General features: G+C 39.6%; 1 protein-coding gene across 7 annotated transcripts in view; it reads left to right on the top strand.

Moving 5' to 3' along the window:
• The window catches only part of PFKFB4 (6-phosphofructo-2-kinase/fructose-2,6-biphosphatase 4), a 116,857-nt gene extending 96,888 nt beyond the window's left edge, over positions 1-19,969 (top strand). For 5 of the 7 annotated variants that reach the window (XM_030570205.1, XM_030570206.1, XM_030570201.1 and 2 more), the window contains 3 exons: positions 5,442-5,506; positions 9,271-9,361; positions 17,129-19,969. In XM_030570205.1, coding sequence (XP_030426065.1) covers positions 5,442-5,506; positions 9,271-9,330 — 125 coding nt within the window. In that variant the 3' untranslated portion in view covers positions 9,331-9,361; positions 17,129-19,969. The remainder of the gene's footprint in view (positions 1-5,441; positions 5,507-9,270; positions 9,362-17,128) is intronic. The other 2 variants (XM_030570202.1, XM_030570203.1) reach the window with 2 other exon arrangements.
• Positions 19,970-23,460: the final 3,491 nt, after the last annotated feature.

The following is a 23,460-nucleotide window of genomic DNA, read 5'->3' as shown; positions in this document are numbered from 1 at the left end:
AAACCGGTTTTATAAAACAGAGTGTATAAAGTCGAGTGCACGCAGCCACACTAAGCTCATTAATTCGGCAGTGTGCGTCCATGGTCCGAGGCTAATGTCGATTTCCGGAGCGTTGCACTGTGGGTAGCTATTCTATAGCTATCCCATAGTCCCCGCAGTCTCCCCTGCCCCTTAGAATTCTGGGTTTAGAGCCCAGTGGCTGATGGGGCAAAAAACATTGTCGCGGGTGGTTCTGGGTAAATGTCGTCCGTCATTCCTTCCTCCGGGAAAGCAACGGCAGACAATCATTTCGCACCCTTTTTCCCTGGATTGCCCTGGCAGATGCCATAGCATGGCAGCCATGGAGCCCGTTCAGCTTATTTTTTTTTTTTACCGGCACCATATGTGTACTGGATGCCCCGGACAGAGGCGATACTCCAGCGCTACACAGCAGCATTCATATGCTTTTGCATGATAGCAGAGATGGTTACCAGTCGTTCTGTACCGTCTGCTGCCAGTGTAATATGGCAGTGAGATGACGGTTATCTGTCCTTCTATGCTGTCTGCTTCTATCATGGGTGCCCCTGGCTGAGATCGGCCGGGGGCGCAAAAGCAAAAGTGGGAATGACTCCCCGAGTCAATCCCTCCTTTATGGTTTCTAAAAATAGAGTCAGTCCTGCCTGGAATATGGGGCAAATGTACTAGAGAAGCAGTATATCAGAGAGTACAGCTGCTCCGTGTCAGATCCCGCAGAAATGATGAGCTACATGCCATTCACGGGGGGTGCCCCTGCAACAACCCCACCCATTGCTTCTCTTCTCCCCCAACCTTCCTGGGCTACCGTGGCAGTGTCCCCCCATTTGTGTCATGAAGTAATAAAGAATGCAGGAATAAGAAACACTGAGTTTTTAGCGACATAAAATGAGGGGGAGGCAGCCTCCCGGTGCTCTGATAGTCTAGGCAGGACATTAAGCAGTGTGGGGGGAGAGGAGCCCAGCATCCCACTGCTATGATAGTCCAGGCAGTACAGAATCTTTTCTTTTCACAGGAAAGGGAGGAGTCTGATTGAAGCTCAGCCCCCAGTTGCTATGATGAAGACGGTTACCAGCCGTTCTGTACCATCTACTGGGAATGACCAGGAGTCATTCCTATTTTTACCCAGGCGCCCCCGGCCAGCCTCACCTGAAGCCAGCCAGGAGCACTCACGGGCTGATGGTGACGATGGACATCAGTCATATTGTACCGTCTGCCACCAGGGAGGGGAGAGGAGCGGATACTTCTCTTCACTGCTGCAGCATCGCGTCTACCAGCAGCATTCAGTAGATATAGGGTGACATTGAAAGAAGTCAAGAAATGATTTCTTTCCCTTTTCTCTCATGTGTGTGGGGGGAGTAAATCGACGAGCTGTTCCCTGAACCACGCTGGACAATGTGTTTGAACCTACGGGCATTGGGAGCTCAGCCAAGAATGCAAATACTTTTTGGAGACTGCTGGGGACTGTGGGATAGCTGGAGTCCTCAGTACCCCCTCCCTCCCTCCATGAGCGTCCATTTGAGTCTCTGGCTTCCCGTTACGCTTGTCACGCAGCACTGTGTAGCCTGTAGATTTTTTTTCAAACGCTTTGGCATTTCGTCTTCTGTAACGGAGCTTTGATAGAACAGATTTGTCTTCCCATACAGCAATCAGATTCAGTATCTCCCGTACGGTCCATGCTGGAGCTCTTTTTGGATTTGGGACTGCATTGCCACCCGTGCTGATCAGAGCTCCACGCTGGGCAAACAGGAAATGAAAATCAAAATTTCGCAGGGCTTTTCCTGTTTACCTGGCCATTGCATCCGAGCTGAGATTGCTGTCCAGAGTGGTCACAGTGGAGCACTGTGGTATACCGTCCAGAGGCCAATAGCGTCGATTTGCGGCCACACTAACCCTAATCCGATATAGTAATACCGATTTTAGCGCAACTCCTCTCGTCGGGGAGGAGTACAGAAACCGATTTAAAGAGCCCTTTATTTCGATATAAAGGGCCTCGTAGTGTACAGCGTTAAATCGGTTTAATGCTGCTAAAATCGGTTTAAACGCGTAGTGTAGACCAGGCCCCAAACTATTCTAGTGTTTCATATAGAAATTGTACTGAACTGTTATGTGATTTTGGGTACTTTGTAATCTGGATTTGGATATTGGACCTGGATGTTATTAACAGTATTTTAAGATACCAGATAGGAAAACAGAATTACCAATGAGACCCCCTCTAGCTCCGGTTGACTAAAATAGTAGGAAGGCTGTGCTTATGAGAATGGATTTTTGTATTTGTGTGATAGTTTATGCTGCACCTATCAATTTTTTAGTAATTTCACCATCTGAAACCATAAAATTTGTCTTCAAAAGTTAAAATTATAAATATTTCAATTTGTTAATATTTCTGGGAAACTAATATTGATATGTCACTTGGATTCCATGAGACAAGATGTGAAAAAGCATGAGATATTTTATAACCATGTGTGTTTCATGTGTTTGGGAAACCTTTGTCCCCTAGTAAGTTGTCATTACCTAGTGCTTTGAACTTAACATATCTTAGTCCCTTTCTTATGTGTGTAATTGTACTATGTTAGTTCCCATAAATACTTGCTATGTGTCAGATCGTTCCCCAAGAATCCTACTTGGCAGTGTGTTCATCCCTAGTGACTAGTGGGGATGGACAGATGGGCTATGCTTATTATCTTAACACTCCCTTACAACCCACTCTGAAGCATCTGCTTAAAAGTTAACCATCTGATGCTATATTAACTTCTATACAAAATTCTGTGTTTTTAGAACCCCTCCTTAAGGAGACAAGGCAGGGAGTGTGGGGCTCTGAGAGAATCTCTGAGTTAATGACAGGGAAATAGAAGGCTCAGAAACCTCTGTGGAAATAGTTTTAGAATCGAACAGTTCCCCTGCAGCTGCACATATTATTCCTGGGGGATCTTGTGGCAAAAAATAATAAGTTCTGTGCATAATATTTTAAAATTCTGCATGTTTTATTTGTCAAAATAACACAATATAATCATGTCAGTTTCAATTATTTTGCTGATTTATTTAAAAATACCTGTCAACAAGTATATCTGTAACAATACAGACAACAAAAATTCAGAAAATGTTTTTGACAAATAGATTCCTTACTGGTTATATTAGTACAGAACTTTAAGTAATAATCAATTTAAACTACAATACAGAAATGTATTTCCTGCATCTCTCAGAAATAATGCAAAGGCTTGGGGGAGTCAGGAGTAATGGAGGAGCTAAGGAAGCGGGAAGTAATTGCTGCAAAGAAGCCTGGGAGTGAACCTGGAGGGCTGTTGGGTATGGGTGGGAGAAGTATGGAACGGTTTGGTTTTTGAGGGGAGGGTTTGTTAGGGAGTTGTGAAGCCTCATCTTTGCAGACCCTGGCTGACTCCTAGCTTCTCCCATTCAATCAGGCACATCTACCCCATCCCCATGTGTCCCTGCACCCTCACTCAGCCACCGCTTCTCTCCCATCCCCATGTACCCCTGCATCCTCACTCACATTCAGCCCCTGCCCCAGTCTGTCCCCCCACTAGCCCTTTTGAACCTCAGTCTGTCAGAAGCCCCACTCTGTCCATCCCCCTCCATGTTCTATGCCTCCTCATCTGGCCCCATGGGTAGGGCGCTGTGTGGAACACAGCCTCATCTCCTCCCTATTGGCAGAGGGCTGCTCCCATCCAGAATCAGTTGCCCTCTGTTTGGGTGCCAGAGCAGCCCCTGGTGGGCAAAAGATGTAATTGCAGCACCTCTCCAGCAGAATTTATTTTCTGCAGAGAAAATTTTTGTGTGGGAAACATGTATTCAGCATGTGCACAGTGGTGCAAAATTTCCACAGGAGTAAAATATCAGGGTTTGAACCCTTTGCTGTTTGTGTGTGGGGACGAGAATGCCAGTGGAAAAACTAATAGGGTTCTCCCTTGAGGAACAGAGTTTCACCCCAAACCCTTTTAATGGACTTTTCTGCAGGATATGGCCATGAGGCCCAGTGTGTTCTCTCATTGCTAGTTGCAAATGAGTTTCTCAATATTAGTCAAAAAAGATCCCCCTCTGAGGAACAGTACAAATTTGTACCATTCTGACTGTTGATGTAGCTTTAATTTTTGGAAGTAGGGTGGATTTCTGCTTGACTTGCATTTGGGGAAAGACTGCATTATAACTTCTGACAGCCGCGTTAGTCTGTATCTGCAAAAAGAACAGGATGTTCCAGTGTATGCATCCGATGAAGTCGGCTGTAGCCCACAAAAGCTTTTGCTTAAATAAATGTGTTAGTCTTTAAGGTGCCTCAAGTACTCCTGTTCTTATTCTAACTTCTCTGTTTCACTGTAATTAGTAAGTGAACAGACTAATTAGAGCACATATAATAATGCATCACAAATGGTACTTTGCTTTAATGTTGTGTGAGGTTTCAGAGCATATGCTAATAGATATTTTGTAGTGTATTTCATAAAAATAATGTCTTAGTAATATGAGACCTGAACTACAGCCCTTGGTTATTAAACATTGCTGAGGAGTGAGTCTAGACCACCAAATTATGGAGAGTGCAGATTAGTGGCAGATGATTTAGTGAGTTTCTTCTGTGTCTTCAACATGATGAGGACAGGTGGGTAAATTCTCTCCATCTGGGACGTATCAGCTTTGCTCTCTGCAAACAATCTTGTTTTTTGGTTTGTGTGTGTGTGTGTGTGTGTGTTGTTTTTTTTAAATGCACTGGATAGTCACTAGTCTGTAAATGGATCAGTTTTTTCCGGAGGCATCTATTAAAACCAAGCTAGCATGAGAGACAAATAATGGCTTTCCTACTTTCTCTGAGCTTGTTGGCTCATCCAATGGAAAAAAAATTGGCTTCTCCCCAGAGGTTAGCTTCAGATTTCCATTTATATAAATGTTAAAATGTTAGGTAAATTTAATAATAATTTAATAGGCTTGCCTGTGCCAGCCTTAGTAATGTGGGCTTTTAAAAATCTGAAATATACATGCATTTGGTCACATTCACCGTTGTTAAGAGTTTGAGGTCAGTACAATGTGATGCTAAGGTTAAAAATATCCTAGAAAACAGAAGTGGATGTGAAATTTTATGATTGTGTGTATGCCTATCATCATTTTTGATTGTTTTTTGAACAAAGTGAATTATTTAGTTTCCCTGTTTTGTTAAAAGTAATAAGAAGAATATGAGGTTGAAGATAGTGAGAACTGGATTAATCACCAAACTGGGATAAATACTAAACCCACTGGGGTTGGTTCATTGTGAGGCCAAGGACAATTACAACTTAGCAAAGGAATTCCAAGTGAAAGCCAAGAGGTGGAGGAAAGGACAGGGAATAATCTTTTAAAGTTAGATCACATATTTGCTGTAACTTTTTTTAAAAAGCAACACAGTTTTAGAAACATTAATTGCTTATCTGGTTAATTTCTGTCAACAGGTTGTAAGGTGGAATCTATATTCCTGAACATTGAAGCTGTAAACACACACAGAGATAAACCAGAGGTAGGACAAGTGTTCAATACAAATACCTTAATGCATTGCATTTTCTGAGATGATTATCATAAAAAAAAGTCTGTTGCCCAGATTTAGAATTAATTTGTTACAATTGCTGAGCATATTTAACTTTACACATCAACTTCGTGTAACCAGTATGTTACTCATCTGGGTATTGTTTGCTAGATAAGTTTGTGAAAAGAAATTTTACATTTCAGATGTAAAGGTAAACTCTGGCTCTTGCATTCAGAAATGTCAACTGTGTGTACATAGTGTTTCTAAGTCAATGCCTTCTATATTTTTGTTAGAAAATACAAAGGCCAAAGCCTTAGTAATGATCAAAGCAATGAATAAGCTATTCAGTCTGTTATGAACCAGCTTATCATGCATCCATTTCACTTTACAAGTGCATGATAATGTATTTTTTAAACATTAGAGAAAAATTTTGATTGAGCTCTTTTCCATTTTGGAATTGGCATAGTTCCCCATGCATTTCCAAAATGTGCAAGAACTGTTGATAGTAGGGATTAAAGAGGTCTGTCTTGCAGTAGGCTGACTGCAATGACAGGGCTTTCTGTACTGAGAATTTTTAGCAATGCTAGCCAACGGTGGGAACACTAGCACAGAGAAGGAATGGGTGTTTTTATATCTGTCATGTTGACCACCTCAAAGCAAGCCCGGCCAACTGAGGTTTCATCATTTCACTGCAGAAGACAGGGGTGTGTTTACACTGAGATACCTAACTTGAGATATCTCAGTGGATGTAGCTAGTCAAGGTCAACTCGTATACCCCCCAGTGGCTTGTATGTGTGTAATGTGTAAGCAGAGCTAGGAAGTCAGGCTTGCATTCTTGTAGAATCAGAGTAAAAGATGCTGTGTGTGCCATAGCGTTCTATAGTAACACGAGTTTGGATTGACCATATTACTCTGCCATTGATGAATTATAAAAGCTTACCCAAAATTGATAAGCATGGTGCTTGTGTTACTAGCTTTTCTGTCTACACCTTGTCTCCCTTGAAGTAATTTGGCTACCATTGCAAAGAATAATATGGGTAGAGTTGAGGCAAATGCATTAGTGCAGTATAGTCAATTTATATTATAGTGAGAAGTTGGGATTTGTGGTATTGATTAGGGCCATACATGTGTGAAGATACGAGATTTTTGTTTGTGTGCATGGAAATGATGTGTGTGTAATATGATATATATATATAATTTGAGTATATATGGCATTTTTGTGACTAATCAGTTTATTGCATGCTGTTTGCTACCGGGCTTTGTAAGAAGTTTTATCTTAGTTGCACTGAGTTGACAAAACATTGGTTTCAGTAGCGATTCTAGTCAAGTGCTTTCATTATGGATGTTTTTTACCATGTTTAGGCTTCACTGCTTTCATTACTACTTTCCTGTCAATGGTTACATTTTGCCAGATTTTTTAATCTGTCCTTCTTGATGCAACTTGCATATTATGCTGAAAGCCACTTAAGAGGAACAGAGCGTAAATAATGGGATGCTTTCTGGTAAACACTTCATCTCACCCATCAGATGGAATATTAAACAATTCTCACGAATTGAACATGTTCTTTAACACCGAAATGACATCCTTATGTTCCCCTTTGTGAATATCCTTATTTTCAAGCCATGACTTTTTCAGTGATGATCCAAATGACTGTCTCCTGCAGTTCAGATGAAGAACTGCTGATTAACCTTAGTCTGCCACAGTGTCTTACAGCATGCAGCGTATTTCCAGGAAATTGCTATTGGGAATATTCATTATGATAGCTTATTAAAAATCTTCATTTGGGAAGAGAACCTGTTGAGTCACTGCATTAGCTCTAAATGTTATAATTATGGGTACCTGAGGACCTAATGCTGTTAATTAGCACCTTTTGACCTGAAATGCTTCACAAACTACACATCTGGTGTTGCTAAAATGTAATCATGTTTGGGGAGAAGGGTAGAAGTCAGGCAACAACTGTATGGTAGTGAAACTAGTGGAAAAGTTTGACAAAGGATAGCAGAGTAAACCTGAGTTTTTTCAGGGAAGACCCATGGGGATTTTATTATCCGTAGAGAGTCACAGACAGGACCTGTACTTGAGATGTCTTCTGAAAGACCCACACTGAGTAAAGTTCATAGTATACATTTAAACTAACTAGGCAGGATGAAAGGCTAAGTTCATTAGGTCAGGATTAAGAGTGTGGCATTAGAGTATAAAATATTTCCTTTATGCTATCTATGTAAATGGTAACTGCTACTGTAAAATCTAATTTTAAAATACTCTTTATTAAAGCTGAACAGCTACAGTATTTAATTTAAAAAATTACCATTACAAACAAGATGCTTTCCTAATAATTGTACTGTGTGCGCTTCTTAGATATAAATTCCATATCAATATATAAGGCATGCTACAGTGCATAGCAGATATTGAAAAAAAGTTTTAAAATACTTTATGTACTCTAAGAAAAATTCAAGACTGGTCATTTTTACATTGCAAAAATACATATAAAGGAGTAGAATAACTGACTTTCCTATGTTTTTGATAATAAAGATGATCTATCTGAAATTGGACTCCAGATCCGACTGTTCATGTACAGTAGCATCAGATTTGTAATGACTTCAGTCTCAGTCTGGATAGGATAAAGGAGGAGTGATCTTTGTTTTTTTCCCATAATAAATCTTATGGAACTACTTCAACAATCATTTGAGTTCTCTCTCTGATGTTTTGGATTTTATTTCAGAAAGCAAGCTTAATGCCTTTGTATGGCAGTAAAATCTGTTTCCTTTGCTACATATCTTAGTCCATAAATTAGAGATTCATTGCAAAAACTCATTTTAGATTTATTTTAGTTAATTCAGTTTTTATCGTAAAAAGAAAAGAGAAATTTGCTCACCCTAACACAGAGTCAGGGAAGTGTACAGAGAGAGAAACATGTAACCCAAATGCCCAAAGCCCTTTTTTTTTTTTAAGTGGAAAATATATTTTTGGAATTAAAATGGCTTTGGTTTGAAGCATGAATTGATCTTTCAGATTGAACCTGAATGCACATCATCTGGTTTTTATTTAAAGTCGTAGGTAGGGTACTAGGTTAGCAGGTACACTTTATTTGAATTTGGTGATACTGTTGTAGGCCCCCAACTTGAGTTGCATGGGTGCAGCCAACATCAGGCTTACTAGCTAAACTATCTGCCCTTTGAACACATGCTGCATTGAACATGGGCAATACTATGCAACTTCTAATCAGAGATCTACCCATAGGTACTGTTTTACTCTTGGGGGAGGGATTTTGTCATAACTCACCACATCAGGTATAGTTTTTGTATTCTAAACTAGCTATATTACAAGTAAAGTGAAGATCATGTTATGGTAATGCAGTGTACGGCTCTAGTCAGGAAAGCATTGCTATTCAGAGAAACCAGTTTACATACTTGATTTCAATGGGAGCGGAGTATGTGCTTAATGATTTTCCTGGGTAGGAATAGATTTAAGCACATGCTTAAGAGTTTTCCTGATTGGGGCCTATAATAGGAATCCTCTACATGTGAATAACTGAAGTGTTAGCAATAAGATTTATGTAGGATTGATAGTTATTTTATATAAGTTGTGCTGCTGTATGTTCTAATGCATTAAAAAGCTGTTACTTCACTGAATTTTCTGAGTGAAAAATCTTTTGTTGAAGTACAGCTGTGTACTTGTGAAGGAAGCTGATTGATATTTTACTGCTGCTTATTGCTGCATGATAAATATTCTCCTCTGTATTTTTATTATTATACAGAATGTAGACATTTCCAGACCTCCTGAGGAAGCCCTTGTAACAGTCCCTGCTCACCAGTGAACCCGTGTCCAGATCAGCTATCAAACATGTGGTGCTGTTTTCATCCTATTACTTTAAAATACATCTTTAAAAAAATCATTCCAATCACTTTGAAATCAATTACAAAAATAATATTTAAATCATTGTACAGCACATAACATGTAAAATTGTCTAGGCATAGTGAAACTGTATTATACTAATTCAGTCGAACCTTAATTGGCTGCTGTTTGCTTTTTTTTTTGTTTTGTTTTTTTTTAAGATTTCCATAATCTGTGATTTTTGCAGTTCTAAGTTTTAAATTGTTTTTTAGGTCCAGTAACCGTTGGACTTTAGTTGAAGTATGAAAGCTACGATGCATAATATACTGTGTGTGATAAGCACAAGCTGGGCACAAGTACTACTTGTTTCCCTGGCCTTGGGAGTGATTGGACTGTTAAATGTAGCAGAAAATAACATTTCCATAGTTAGCAAAACATTTAGTTCTACTGATCCGTAGTGCTAGTGTGGTAGATCTGCTAGATTACCAAACTCTGTAATGATGTATATTTGGAGACGAGGCTAGCAAGTTGAAGCTTATTTTATTCCAGACTTCAAACATAATGAGAAGAAGTATATGAGTATTTTAATGTGTGTGGTTTTTCTTAAAATATATTTCTGCATTGGGCGGATAGCAAAGTTCTCTGTGCACATAGTAACAATATTCATTTGGTTTCTTTTGTTTAGGAATTAAGATAGAAACACAGAATCTTAAAGTTCCCTATTCATGGTCTGGCAAGCAGCAGCCACACTTACTGCTAGTAGTACGCTGCTCCTAGCGCATATGTGGATGACCTTTGAGTCGTCATGTAGTCTTCGAGTCTTCACCTTTGAGTCTTCAATAATGCATACATCTTATCAGAGCTTACCTTGGGTACAATACAAAGGGCAATGGCCATTTCAGATTAGTCTGTAGCTAGATTTTAGCTTATACTTAAAAGATTGGTTGGAGGTTGTCCTGACCAAAATGGGTGCGCACACCTCCCGAAGCATTAACAGAATGTTTGTGTGAAAGATGTCATGTTTACTACTGATTGTCAAGCAGTTATTCACCAAGAGAGTGCAACATGCCAGTGTCTAAAATCCTTTACACATTGTACAAAAAGAAATTGTAGCTCATTTGAAAGTTGAGTAGCAGCACGACCTTGCTGTTTTTTGGAGGATAGAGACCAAATTAACATAAATTCGGAGTGTCCGAGTAACAGGGGCAGCTTTATTTTCATTGCATCGAATCTTGGAAAATAGGCTGCTTTCTAAGCAATTGCTCTTCATCTAAAAGAATAGCACAAATCCCTTGTTGTGTAAACTGTTTGTTTGTTCAGTTAATAGGTCTGTTTCTCCAGCTTGTACATTTTTTACAAACATTTTGGTGAAATTAACTATTTGCATTTTTTTGATAATTACTGTTGAAGTCATGTACCGCATTATGCGCTCCTAAATACTATAGTGATAGGGATTAATTGATAGCTAGCTGGCTCCTGTAAATAATCTATCCTCCAAGTATAGAATTTGAAGTTTCAAGTGATAGCATGTAGTAGTGGATAGGACATTAGACTGGGAGTCAAGTGACCTGGGTTCTGTTCCCGTTGCTGCCATGGGTATCCTTGAGAGGTTTGCAGGGAAGTTAGTTATGTAAACCAGAGATGTGGAAAAGTAACAAGATAGTGAGTAAATTAAGGAGGAGTGTGTGTGTGGCCCATTACTAAGGAGAATCCTATGCAATTGTAAGTATATATTCAAAGTTAACTTAAAGCTGTGTCTGATGTCTGTAATACTTATATCCTGCAGATGTAGGTAAGAGTCAGTAGGCAGTTCTAAGAGGCCTTTTTCAGTTTGTATAATTGCCTGGATGTGGCAGTGCAGTAAGTGGTTCAATAACTGCTTACAGTTATTGTAGCACTAGAGAAAACCTTACCAGAGGACAGAATGGATTTTTAACCCTGGGCTGATTGTACAGAACTTTAAGGGAAATCAACTAGTTATAGTGCCTAAGCTGCTACAATACACTGATTTAAAATATCTATTCATTTATTTTTATGTATTTTTTTATCTTTTGGGTTTTGGATGTGTATGCTTTTCAGAAACTGAGTTCTGGTGGTCGTTTTTATTTTTATTTTTTGTGTGTGGTAAACTAGCCGTGTCTGCATTCAGTGTATTTAACAACTCCTTGTCTGGCTTCTTTCTGAAACATACTGTCCTCCCTACTTCATTCCTTCCAGAATTGTTTTTCTTGCAAGCCAAGGGTATCCTGGAGACAGGCATAAGCCCATGTTGGCAGTCTCAAGAGCTGCACAGTTCCTGCCAGTAAAAAAAAACACTATTAAGTGCTCTCCCATCCTGGTTCCATCTACTCTCACAGACATGGTTGCCATAGGTATCTGAGGCCTGGTCTACACTACGCGTTCAAACCGATTTTAGCAGCGTTAAACCGATTTAACGCTGTACCTGTCCACACTACGAGGCCCTTTATATCGATATAAAGGGCTCTTTAAATCGGTTTCTGTACTCCTCCCCGACGAGAGGAGTAGCGCTAAAATCGGTATTATCATATCGGATTAGGGTTTGTGTGGCCGCAAATCGACGGTATTGGCCTCCGGGCGGTATCCCACAGTGCTCCACTGTGACTGCTCCGGACAGCAATCTCACCTCGGATGCAATGGCCAGGTAAACAGGAAAAGCCCCGCGAAATTTTGATTTTCATTTCCTGTTTGCCCAGCATGGAGCTCTGATCAGCACGGGTGGCAATGCAGTCCCAAATCCAAAAAGAGCTCCAGCATGGACCGTACGGGAGATACTGAATCTGATTGCTGTATGGGGAGACAAATCTGTTCTATCAAAGCTCCGTTACAGAAGACGAAATGCCAAAGCGTTTGAAAAAAAAAATCTACAGGCTACACAGTGCTGCGTGACAAGTGTAATGGGAAGCCAGAGACTCAAATGGACGCTCATGGAGGGAGGGAGGGGATCCTGAGGACTCCAGCTATCCCACAGTCCCCAGCAGTCTCCAAAAAGTATTTGCATTCTTGGCTGAGCTCCCAGTGCCCGTAGGTTCAAACACATTGTCCGGCGTGGTTCAGGGAATAGCTCGTCAATTTACTCCCCCCCCCCCACGTGAAAGAAAAGGGAAAGAAATCATTTCTTGACTTCTTTCAATTTCACCCTATGTCTACTGAATGCTGCTGGTAGACGCGATGCTGCAGCAGTGAAGAGAAGTATCCGCTCCTCTCCCCTCCCTGGTGGCAGACAGTACAATATGACTGATATCCATCGTCACCATCAGCCCGTGAGTGCTCCTGGCTGGCTTCAGGTGAGGCTGGCCAGGGGCGCCTGGGTAAAAATAGGAATGATTCCTGGTCATTCCCAGTAGATGGTACAGAATGGCTGGTAACCATCTTCTCATAGCAACTGGGGGCTGAGCTTCAATCAGCCCCCTCCATTTCATGTGAAAAGAAAAGATTCTGTACTGCCTGGACTATCATAGCAGTGGGATGCTGGGCTCCTCTCCCCCCACACCGCTTAATGTCCTGCCTGGACTATCAGAGCACCGGGAGGCTGCCTCCCCCTCATTTTATGTCGCTAAAAACTCAGTGTTTCTTATTCCTGCATTCTTTATTACTTCATGACACAAATGGGGGGGACACTGCCACGGTAGCCCAGGAAGGTTGGGGGAGAAGGGAAGCAACGGGTGGGGTTGTTGCAGGCGCACCCCCCGTGAATGGCATGTAGCCCATCATTTCTGCGGGATCTGACACGGAGCAGCTGTACTCTCTGATATACTGCTTCTCCAGTACATTTGCCCCATATTCTAGGCAGGACTGACTCTATTTTTAGAAACCATGAAGGAGGGATTGGCTCGGTAGATGGTACAGAACGACTGGTAACCATCTCTGCTATCATGCAAAAGCAAATGAATGCTGCTGTGTAGCACTGGAGTATCGCCTCTGTCCGCGGCATCCAGTACACATACGGTGACTGTAAAAAAAAAAAAAAAAAAAAAAAAAAGAAAACCTGAACGGGCTCCATGGCTGCCGTGCTATGGCGTCTGCCAGGGCAATCCAGGGAAAAAGGGTGCGAAATGATTGTCTGCCGTTGCTTTCCCGGAGGAAGGAATGACGGACAACATTTACCCAGAACCACCCGCGACAATGATTTTTGCCCCATCAGCCACTGGGCTCTCAACCCAGAATTCTAAGGGTAGGGGAGACTGCGGGAACTATGGGATAGCTATAGAATAGCTACCCACAGTGCAACGCTCCAGAAATCGACGCTAGCCTTGGACCATGGACGCACACCGCCGAATTAATGTGCTTAGTGTGGCTGCGTGCACTCGACTTTATACAATCTGTTTTATATAACTGGTTTATGTAAAATCGGAATAATCCCGTAGTGTAGACGTACCCCAAGATGAATCCTTAGAATACTTAGGACTATGGCTAGAACTTCTCATTGCCAGACAATGTAGCTACGCCATCCTTTCTCTCCCTTCTCAAATCCTTTCTCCCTCATTGCACTCTTTCTGATAGAGAGGTCTCCCTCTTTTTTCTCTTAGGCCTCCATCTATTACGGCATATAGTCTACTCCAACAACTTCTTGGTCTCCTCTTATTTTCCCTGGGATTTCCTGGAATTTGCCTTCTTTCCTTCCATTTCTTTGAGTCAACAGCAAATGCCCAGCCTTCCATATAGTGCAGCCAATACTGGGGCTCTCAGGCAGCCCACATAGACAACCCTTCAATAACTTAGTCCCAAGAGCCTGGTGGATGTCATTTTGATCCAAGTGTTGCACAAGTTATTCTGAAAAATATGGGCAGATTGAACAAATACCCTCATCATTGCTCCGTTGTGGCCAAAGATTGGCTTGCTAAAGGCCAAATATCCATAGACAGGTGGTGACTCCAAATCCCTTGTTGTCTCTCCCAAAAACAGAACAGTTACTCTTCTCTCTAGAATTTGGCCTCTGCTGGGTTGTTGCACAAGAAAATATTGCCTCAAGAAAAAGGAGTATCTGAAAAGATAATAAAGGCTCACTTCAACTCCTGGAACCCCCAATCCCATTAAGAGTTTGAAAGACATTCTGAATTTGCTGCCTGCCCAGAGAAAACTCAGCTTTCAGTGTCATCAGAATGACCTCTTGAATTTCCTCTGGAGGGATTCCATATAGGCTTAGTTGATCGCAGTGTAGGTTTCAAGGTTTGGTTTCAGGCTTGCCGGTAACTTAACTTTCACAGAGTGATGTTTCCATAATTTTCTCACAAGACTCAGATCTCCTGTAAGATACATTGCCCTAGTCTGGGGTCTTAACCTAGTTTTAATAACATTTATTGGAACCAGTCCCTGGAGCCTACTGGCACATCTCTGATTAAACTGTAAACTCTTCAGATTCTGCTTGTTTACTGTTTCAGCAAGAAGAGTCAGTGAGCTAACAATCCTCACTTATCACTTCCTCACACATTGTCTTCCTCAGTTTTAAGATGGTATTACGTACTGAAATGTCATCCAGGAATAGGACCGTTACCCAATTTTACTGAAATGAAAGGTGGTTCTGCTCTTGATTCTCTGCTGGGCAGAGGAACAGATTAACTGCCTGGAGGTCAAAAAGCCTGCGACAGCTCACCAGTGCTCCAGCGTTAGTCTTGTCAGAAACCTTAGCTATTTCAGAGTGTGTGAGAAAATAATCTGTGTGTCAATCCAATGCTGATTTGAAATAAAGGGAATGAATTGAAATAGAGAGGTTTTAAAAAAGTAGTAGTGGGGGTGCCCTCAACTTAAGAAAAATCACAGGCTTTTTTCTACATACCATTTTCACAAGTAAGAGCTAGATTTCTGTCACTGATAGGGTAGAAGAAAAAACGGATTTCTGTTTTTCAATTACTTTTCTGTGTGCACTTTTGGCTGCACTTTGTGTAGTCAGTTCAGTCATTTCCGCTATGTATAAGTCATTTTATGTCTTCTTATTAATGTAGGTTTTTACAGATCAACAAGAATATTTTTTAAAGGCAAATATGAGTATAAAACCACAAAAATTGACTAGCAGTTGTGGCTGTTGGTCATATTGGCGGGTGTAGAACCCTGAAACATGTTTAAACTTATTTTTGAAAATGAATTGTTTTTCAGTAACTTGATAGTAACCCATTAAGTATAATAAAGCAACTTATCATCCCAAAATCAATTTTCCAACTCACGTTATTTTTTTATTAAATCAAGTCATTGCCTGGATGTGTGCTGTAAAGGAGGAGCTTGATAAACTTACTAAAAGTGACAGCTCTTATTATTTAATAGTTGTACTGCAATGGCTTCACCCCCTCATTGCCCTTTAGACCAAAACAAAATCAGAAAAGAAGTTCAAATATCTTTTGAGACTACATAGAAAGATTGAGGGGGAGGTTTCTAGTGAAATTTGTGCAATTCATGAAAATCTGAGGTGCAGTAATAAAAGCAAATTCAGACAGAATTTTCAGTAAAGATAGTTTATAGTGCTTATAATAGGAGAGTGATTTTGTGGTTAAAACACAGAACAGGGAGATGGTCTGTGGCAAAATCAGCAGTAGGTGCTATATCTCCCATCCGTTGATAATGGGCCTTATGCAAAGCCATCGGGAGTCTTTCCTGTGACATCACTGGTCTTTGCAGCTGGGGTTTCCACTTGTTAATGGTTGAAAGAAAGGGCTCTGCATTAGAGAACCTTTAAGTGTGCAAAACTTCTGCAACCATCTTCTTCCATAAGTTCTGTAGACTTGTTACTTCAGTTAAAATCTATATGGTTACAGAGTGAAACTAGTGGTATAGAAACTTCATATGCTATCCAAACAGCTTTGGGAACAGTATTGCAGTCAGATGGTAGAAAAAGTGGTTTTAAAATGACATCTACATGCCAACCACTGGCACCTATCTCCATAATATGAATGATATAATATCTATATGCCCTAACAGTAATTGTATGCTTGTGGGGAGGGGAGAATAGACCCTTCAGTTTTATTTACATTTTGCTTATCCAGCAAATAACCTTGAATGTAAGTGTTTTTGGTTTTATGAGACCAGGGAAGAGAGTCAATGGAAAAACATTTTTCTAAGACTGCAGAAACCAGTAAAAATGAATTCACTCAATTTCAGTTAATATAAAATCTGCTAGTAGCTAATAAAACTAGAAATCTGAACAGATACTATTTTGGGGACGAGTAAGTGAATAACTCGGGGACCTGACCCATCTTCCCCATCTTAGTCAAGCAGGGCCTAATACCCAGAGGTGTGTGACAATTATTGCTAAGTGCATAGTGCTACCTCATTTTCCTATGGAGTCTTTGCAAGACTGTATCTGAGGTAATGCTCGTCCAAGGAGTGCAGTTCCAGCTAAACTGACATAGCGCACAGTGTGGACAAGGAACCACATCTTTAAAGATAAACTTAAGAAGACACATGCTCAGTGGACAGTATGAGAGTGTTTTAACAGCTGGCATAATGGATGTCTTAACTGATGCTTTTTTACTGGCAGCAAAGAAGGCCTGTGATCTGGCATTAAGAGAGTTGGCTTTGTAGAGAATTTAATAGCTGACATGAAGTTTTATTCATGGTTTTTGAACTCTGTATACTAGCTGGTGTAGGTGTAGGCTGGGCCTTATGTCTCATTTTATTAAGTCTTCTGAGAAAATGAGTGTCCAAGGTGCTGTGTAAGAAAAGCAAATTCTGTCTGTCGTCTGCCCTTTGTGATGTGCCACCGACTGAGTAAAAACCTACAGCAAAGCAGGAAGAAACTTTGCTTAAATCCCCTTTCTGTCTTTGGCTTGCAGAATGTAGGTGTGGATCGCTCGAGAGAGGAAGCCTTGAGGACAGTACCTAATCATCTATAACTCCTGTGGACTATGACAATATGCCCTGCCTGCTACAGAAACACTAAGGAAATAGCTCAGGTACATGAGACTGGAGAAGACATCCAAGGAGGTCAAGCTGTGTCACATGCACATACTCCCTTTGACTGTAAGGCTTTTAGAATGTGATTCAATGACTTGCGGAAAAACCCACAACTCTGGAGGACACTCAATGCTGAAAATTGAAATGTGCAAGACAGGAAATATTTATGGGAAACCCAGTGAAGTTGCTATAAATTTTTCTTCTGTGAATATGCAGTTTTTCAACTGTTTTTATGCTTCATCTGTGGCTCATGCAAGATTGTTAATTGCTCGTCAGCTTACTGTCAAGTTTTAACTGAACTTTTACTTTTTTCAATAATGGCTTTTCTAAGAGTACCTCTTATTTTTACTGTGAATGACTTCCTAGAATTAGATAACTTCTTCTTTAGTGTGAATGTATATATTTTTTTGAATACATGTGAAATTCTGCATTTAATGCTCTATAGGCTCCATTTGATACAAAAGCACTTCATATTGGAGTCTTGCTCTGAAAAAGTTTCTCAAATACTCTTTTTTTTTTTCCCATCCCCTGTCTATGTTTGAGCATAGTTCAGGAGTTGCAAAGCAGCGTGTATGTGTCTTTTGAAATGGGGATGCTTTCCCTTTTGCCAAGAAAAAATATTTGATATTATATATTATGTTATATTGACAGTGAGAGAGGCTTTGCTATCACAGTAAGTTCCTTTACTCTGCGCAAAATGGCATTTTGTACCATGGTGGGGGTGCACTGTTATACAGTTGATTGTTATGGAAGGATGGTTTTAAGTACAGATAGCTGACTTGCTAATAGTCTAATTATCCTAGAAAGAGATTATAAAGGGTAAGATGACAGATATCCTTCAGAACATCTTTACTGTCCATGTTAAGCAGCCTTTCCAAGAGAGAACACAACTTCCACATTCAGGGTAAAATATACTCCCATTCAGTGGGCCCTCAAAAGACCCAATACATCCCTTGAATGCAGGAAGACTTCAATGTAAACCCTAAATGGACTCTAATAGAGTGAATTTCACCCTAAAAGTATAAGGTTTTCTATGTGGGAGCATTAAGTCAATAGAGGAGAATGTTAAAATAGGATTTTAGCCTCCTGAGAATTGTGTAAGTACAAAAGCCCTTGAGTGAATTTGGAAGTTGATTTTTTTTAAATGTCATCTCTATATTTTGTTTTTAAAATCCTGTGAAATTGCAAGTGCATTTATGTCCAATGATAAAAAGTAATAGAATTTTCTATGCATGTCTAGGCCACTCACTACCTTCATTGTTCCAAGCAAATATATATATATATGTAGTATACATGTGGTGTTGGATGATAGAATTTAGCTAGCAACACCTAATTGTTAATGAAATGAAGAAAGCTGCCTATTAGTTATTGGAGTATCTTTTTGATGTTTGATTATTATGTATAATCCAACTTTTGCATTCATCCGTTAATACATTTAGTTGAATTTCAGTGTAGAGAATTGAGTTCTGTCAAAGTAGCTTGCAGGCAAGGGGTAAATTGTTGTTTTTTTTTATGCAGGTCAGGGGACTCTAATATGTGCTGCTGTTCTGATTTGTTTTATTAAGCTAGTCTTAGCAATATAGTCAGTGTACTGGAAGTAAGCCATCTAGCTAGATTTCATTTCAGAAAACAAATACATAGGATATCAAAAACACTTGCTTGGAACGTTAGCATCAAAAGCTTTTTGTCTGTAATCCATGCAACCAGTAATATGCATTTAAAAGTATGTATATATTTAGTTGTATTAATAGTAATTGTCTAATGTTAATAACTGCTAAGACATTTATTGACGCACAGCAAAACAAACCCTAAAGATTCTTATATTGGAGAGGGAAGAGATGCTATATAGTGGCTTCCCTTCTGATAACCTATTTGTTCATAGTTCAGAAGAACAGCCCTGTTTCCTCTGGATCTGGGCCACATGACCTACAGTAGAGATTATGTATGTTTAATGATGGTAAATTGAGGAAGCCTAGCTTTTATCCATAGTTATCCAAGGCAAATTCCCAAATATTATCTTCTTAATGTGCTTTGAAAAGCAGAGGTTTACCAAGATAGTTTGGACTACTGTAGTTTTGAGCTTCGTCCTGGCAAAGGAAGCATGGTTATAATAGGGAAATATTTCCCTATATGAGTTTTTAATATCAGAACTTTCAGAGGTGCTGTACAATTCTATATGGCTAAATGTTTTATGTATAGTAGATATTTTTATAGACTGCTTTTAAATATACTGTGATCAGAGCAGTTTCTCATTTGCAGGATGTATAGTAAAAAAATCACCGTATACAAGTGTGAATAAATTGTATGTCAGTACTTGAAAATAAAAAAGAGAATCTGAAGCTGTCAATTCTGTTTTAATGTACAAGTAATGTCATTGACTGTATCTTAGTTAGTAAAAGGAAAATACTGGAATGTAAAAATAAGTAAATGATCACCCCCATCTCTCCTGTAAAAATTGAGAGTTCTGGAAATATATTGCAAGAATTACTCATTACAATCTAAAAGCTATATACATATTCCCATCTGTTTCGGAAAAGCGAGTCATCATCCAGAGGGGTTAACTTCTAAGCATGGTCTAGTATATTGGTTTTATGTTGCAGTGATTGGATGGGATTATCCTAATCTTTCTGACATGACTGGTCTTCAATTTAATCTTCTAGGCAAAATGAATCTCATATGATCTTTCAGCCAAGTAATAAAGATTAAATGTTAAAACATAAGATTTGTGTTTCTTTCCTTGTCCCCTTAGACCAGCTATGCTACAGTAACATGTAGAGTTGTGTAAATATCTCCTCAGGTCAACACACTTTATGAATTTGTCCATTGTGGAAGGCTGTGAAATACTTTTTACAACATGTATCTCAGATAGAGAGAAGTGTGAGAGTAAAGGTTAAGTTCATTTCATTATCATCTGCTGAAAAAAGGTGAGATATACTGATTATATTACCTACAATGTGTGACAGAACCTGAGATCTGCTCAGGTTGGCAAACATCTTCTGCAATGGGGAAGAAAAAGCAATAGTTCAGATTTAAAATAGAAGAGGAAGTCAAAATTCATGTGAAATTATGATTGTAAATTGAGGCTTTGTGAATTAAATGTTATGTTTTGTCATTCTAAATGTTTAGGATCTGTGACATACTAAAACAGGACAACTTTGATTTCTTTTTTTTTAAATGATTAATTCTCATCTATCTGATCGTCTTCATACCAGTAGCTGCAAATTAGTAAGTAAAATGTTAATCTGCTGTTGCATTTGGAAAGTACTGATCGCTACTAACTTTAGTTCCTCTTGGTGGTGTATTATTTACAACAGCAATTGCTATACCCTCTTCTCCTCAAATGTACTAGCATTCTCTTTATTAGAGGTAACTCATTTCCAGGTCCTTTTTTTTTTTTAAAAGGCCTTGGGGCTCCACTGTGTAGTGAATTGTATGGATACTTAGCAGCAGCTGGAACTAAGAACACCAGCCCTTGTGTCCAGTCATCTCTTCAGACCAGTTTGGGAATGAGATAGAAAATAACCGCAATCTACTATGTTCCACAAGGTGGCTCTCACGCACAGTGGTTACAGGAAAGAAGGTGTGTAATAAAGATTGTAAATCTCTATTTAATTATTGGCTGATGATGATAGTGATCTAACACCTTAGTCAGTTCCATTTATCAATGGGGAATTAGACTGTCACTTAAGTAGCAATACATCAAATATCTATAATGTATTAAATCTGAAGTATTTATTATGCTGATGCAGATAAAGATCACAATGAGTGTCTGGTTACTTGTTGGAGGGTATGTTAACTCCCCTTGCATGAAGTAGTCTTTTAAGCCTCCTGATACATTGATGTGCATGTGTGACACCAGTTGGCTGAGGCAGGCATTCCCAGCAAGTCATTTCAGCATCTTCTACCAATTAGAGTGATGTGCAAGAAAAGAGAGCTTTGTATAGCAGGATAATCTCCTATTTTGAAAGAGGAGCATGGGTAAATGTAACCAGTTAGAATTCTATTTTCTTTTGACACATTTTAAAATTCCTTCTTTCCTTGGTTAAAGCAGACACACATTTTCCCTGCTTGAAGGCCGAGAGCCTGATTTGAAACTGTATTTGTAATAACTTACTTTTAATCTTAAGGTGCATCTCTACCATTCTATTACAGAAGGATCAAGCATCCATAGGCACACCAATCTCAAATATAAAGAACAAGAGTGTAGCCAGATAAAACATACCTAAGCCTTCTCTGTTCTGGTGATTTGCCCCCTTTTCAGCCATTGGTTGGCCCTCATGGTTCTTTTACCTCTGCTTGAAACCACAAATTGCCCTTTACATTTATTTTTTTTCTGCCTACACTGAGGGTTTGCACTTAAGCCACTGATATTAGGGCAAATCCCCAGTGTGTAGGCAAACCCTTCTATATGAAATAAAACGCAAATCTCGGTCTCCCTAGAGAAACCTGAATTTATTATGAGAACACTGAAGCTCCAGCTGTAGGTCCCAGCTTTATAAAGTAGCACTGCTTTTAAAAAAACAAAACCAAGAATGTATTCTATGATTGAGGCTACAGTGGAGCCTCTTTTGAAAAGCCAAAGCAGTCTTCCTGTGTCAGTAGTACAGGGCTACGACGCTTTGAACTGGAGCTACAAATTCCAGCTTGAGGAGGCGTACCCAAGCTAGTGGGCTCAAAAATAGTGTAGTAGCAGCAGGAGGGGCTAGCAGCATCAAGTACATATGTGTTTGAGCTGCTACATATGTACTTGGAGCAGCTAGCCCCTCCTACTGCTGTGGCTACACTTTTTTCTAAAGTATGCTTGCTTGATCAGCACTAGTGCAGGTATGTCACCTTGAGCTGGAATTTACGCCCCAAGCTCCCAAGTGTAGACAGACATGCTCCACGTTTTGCTGTTCTGTGAAGTATTATAATTAACAAAACTATTTGTGTCAAATAAAGAATTAATCACAAAATATACATTCGTTAATCTGCTTACTCACTGTTTTCTAAAATTTAAATCTTTCTGCACTGGGTTTGCCAGAGATAGCAAGGTTTTATTGTATTTAAATGAACCATACTCATCTTCTTAAAACTATTCCATGTTTAAGCACTGCACTCAGTAGAAAGTTCTTCTGAAACTAACCAGTCTTTTCTTAGCATAGTTCTGTAGTTTATCACAGTACTTCAGGAAGGTTTTCAATAGGATACTCATGTTCAGTAACAATAGTTCCTAATTCTAAATTCTTAGAGGACCCCCCTCAATTTTTTTGGTGCATCTTGGATAAAGAAATCCAAAGGAGGAAATGATTCCCTTTTGATCTCAGCATAGTGGCTTGTAGCCATTTAAATGTTAGGTACATTTGATTGATGAATTAATGAGCGGTTTTTATTATGAAATTTACATTTATATAGCTTCTGTGCAGAAAAGGATTTTTTAAACTTAATGGACATTAGGCTAATATGCTGAAGCACCTACACTTAATGGTTCTCTCTCTCTCACACACGTATGCTGTCTTCTGTGACAATCTAGTAAGCAAGAATAAAAACAGTTACTGTGTAACACTATTTGCTGGGCTAATGGCAGTTACATAGCTGTGGAATTTTCGTACCGGTTAGCAATTCAGGGCCCTCTGTTATGCAATACACTTATAGAACAGCAGCACTTCAGTATTGTCTTTTGATCTATCCACCAGTTTAAGGTCCATAGTATGCCACAGGCCCACTGTGTGTCTAGCTCTATAGTTAATGCTGGTTATGATCCAAATCATTAGAGGTTGTGCATTGAGTAAGTCAACTTTCTATTTACTTGCAAGTAGACCTGTGTGAACTAGTCTTGTAGTAATGAAAGTGGTTTAACCCAGATGAATCCTTTCCCTCCATCATGTACAGATGTTATTGAACTATGGAAAGTTCACATGTGGTTATAACCTACAAAAAGGAAGCATGGATTTACTTTTACATCACTTGTGCTGAAACACCATGGAGCTACAGATGTTCTGTTTGAAAGCTGGTGATTTATATGGAACAGCACCATGTCTGGCAGTTCAGCAGAAATGTTCCATCTCTGAAAGGCCAGGTAAGTGGACCCAAAATTCCATATAATAGCTGAACCAGGGCTCTTTTGTAAGAGGCAGTGATCTTATTGCTCACATCTATTAATAAATGCACTTTATAGTTTAGCAGTGGAAACTTGTACTTCAGTCTCTAAAAATTTACTCCTAGTGGGTTG

Source organism: Gopherus evgoodei, chromosome 7, assembly GCF_007399415.2.
Source record: "Gopherus evgoodei ecotype Sinaloan lineage chromosome 7, rGopEvg1_v1.p, whole genome shotgun sequence".
In the NCBI taxonomy this organism is placed as follows: Eukaryota; Metazoa; Chordata; order Testudines; family Testudinidae; genus Gopherus; species Gopherus evgoodei.
Note: the sequence above shows the minus strand (reverse complement) of the source record. Positions and strands in the feature narration are given on the sequence as shown.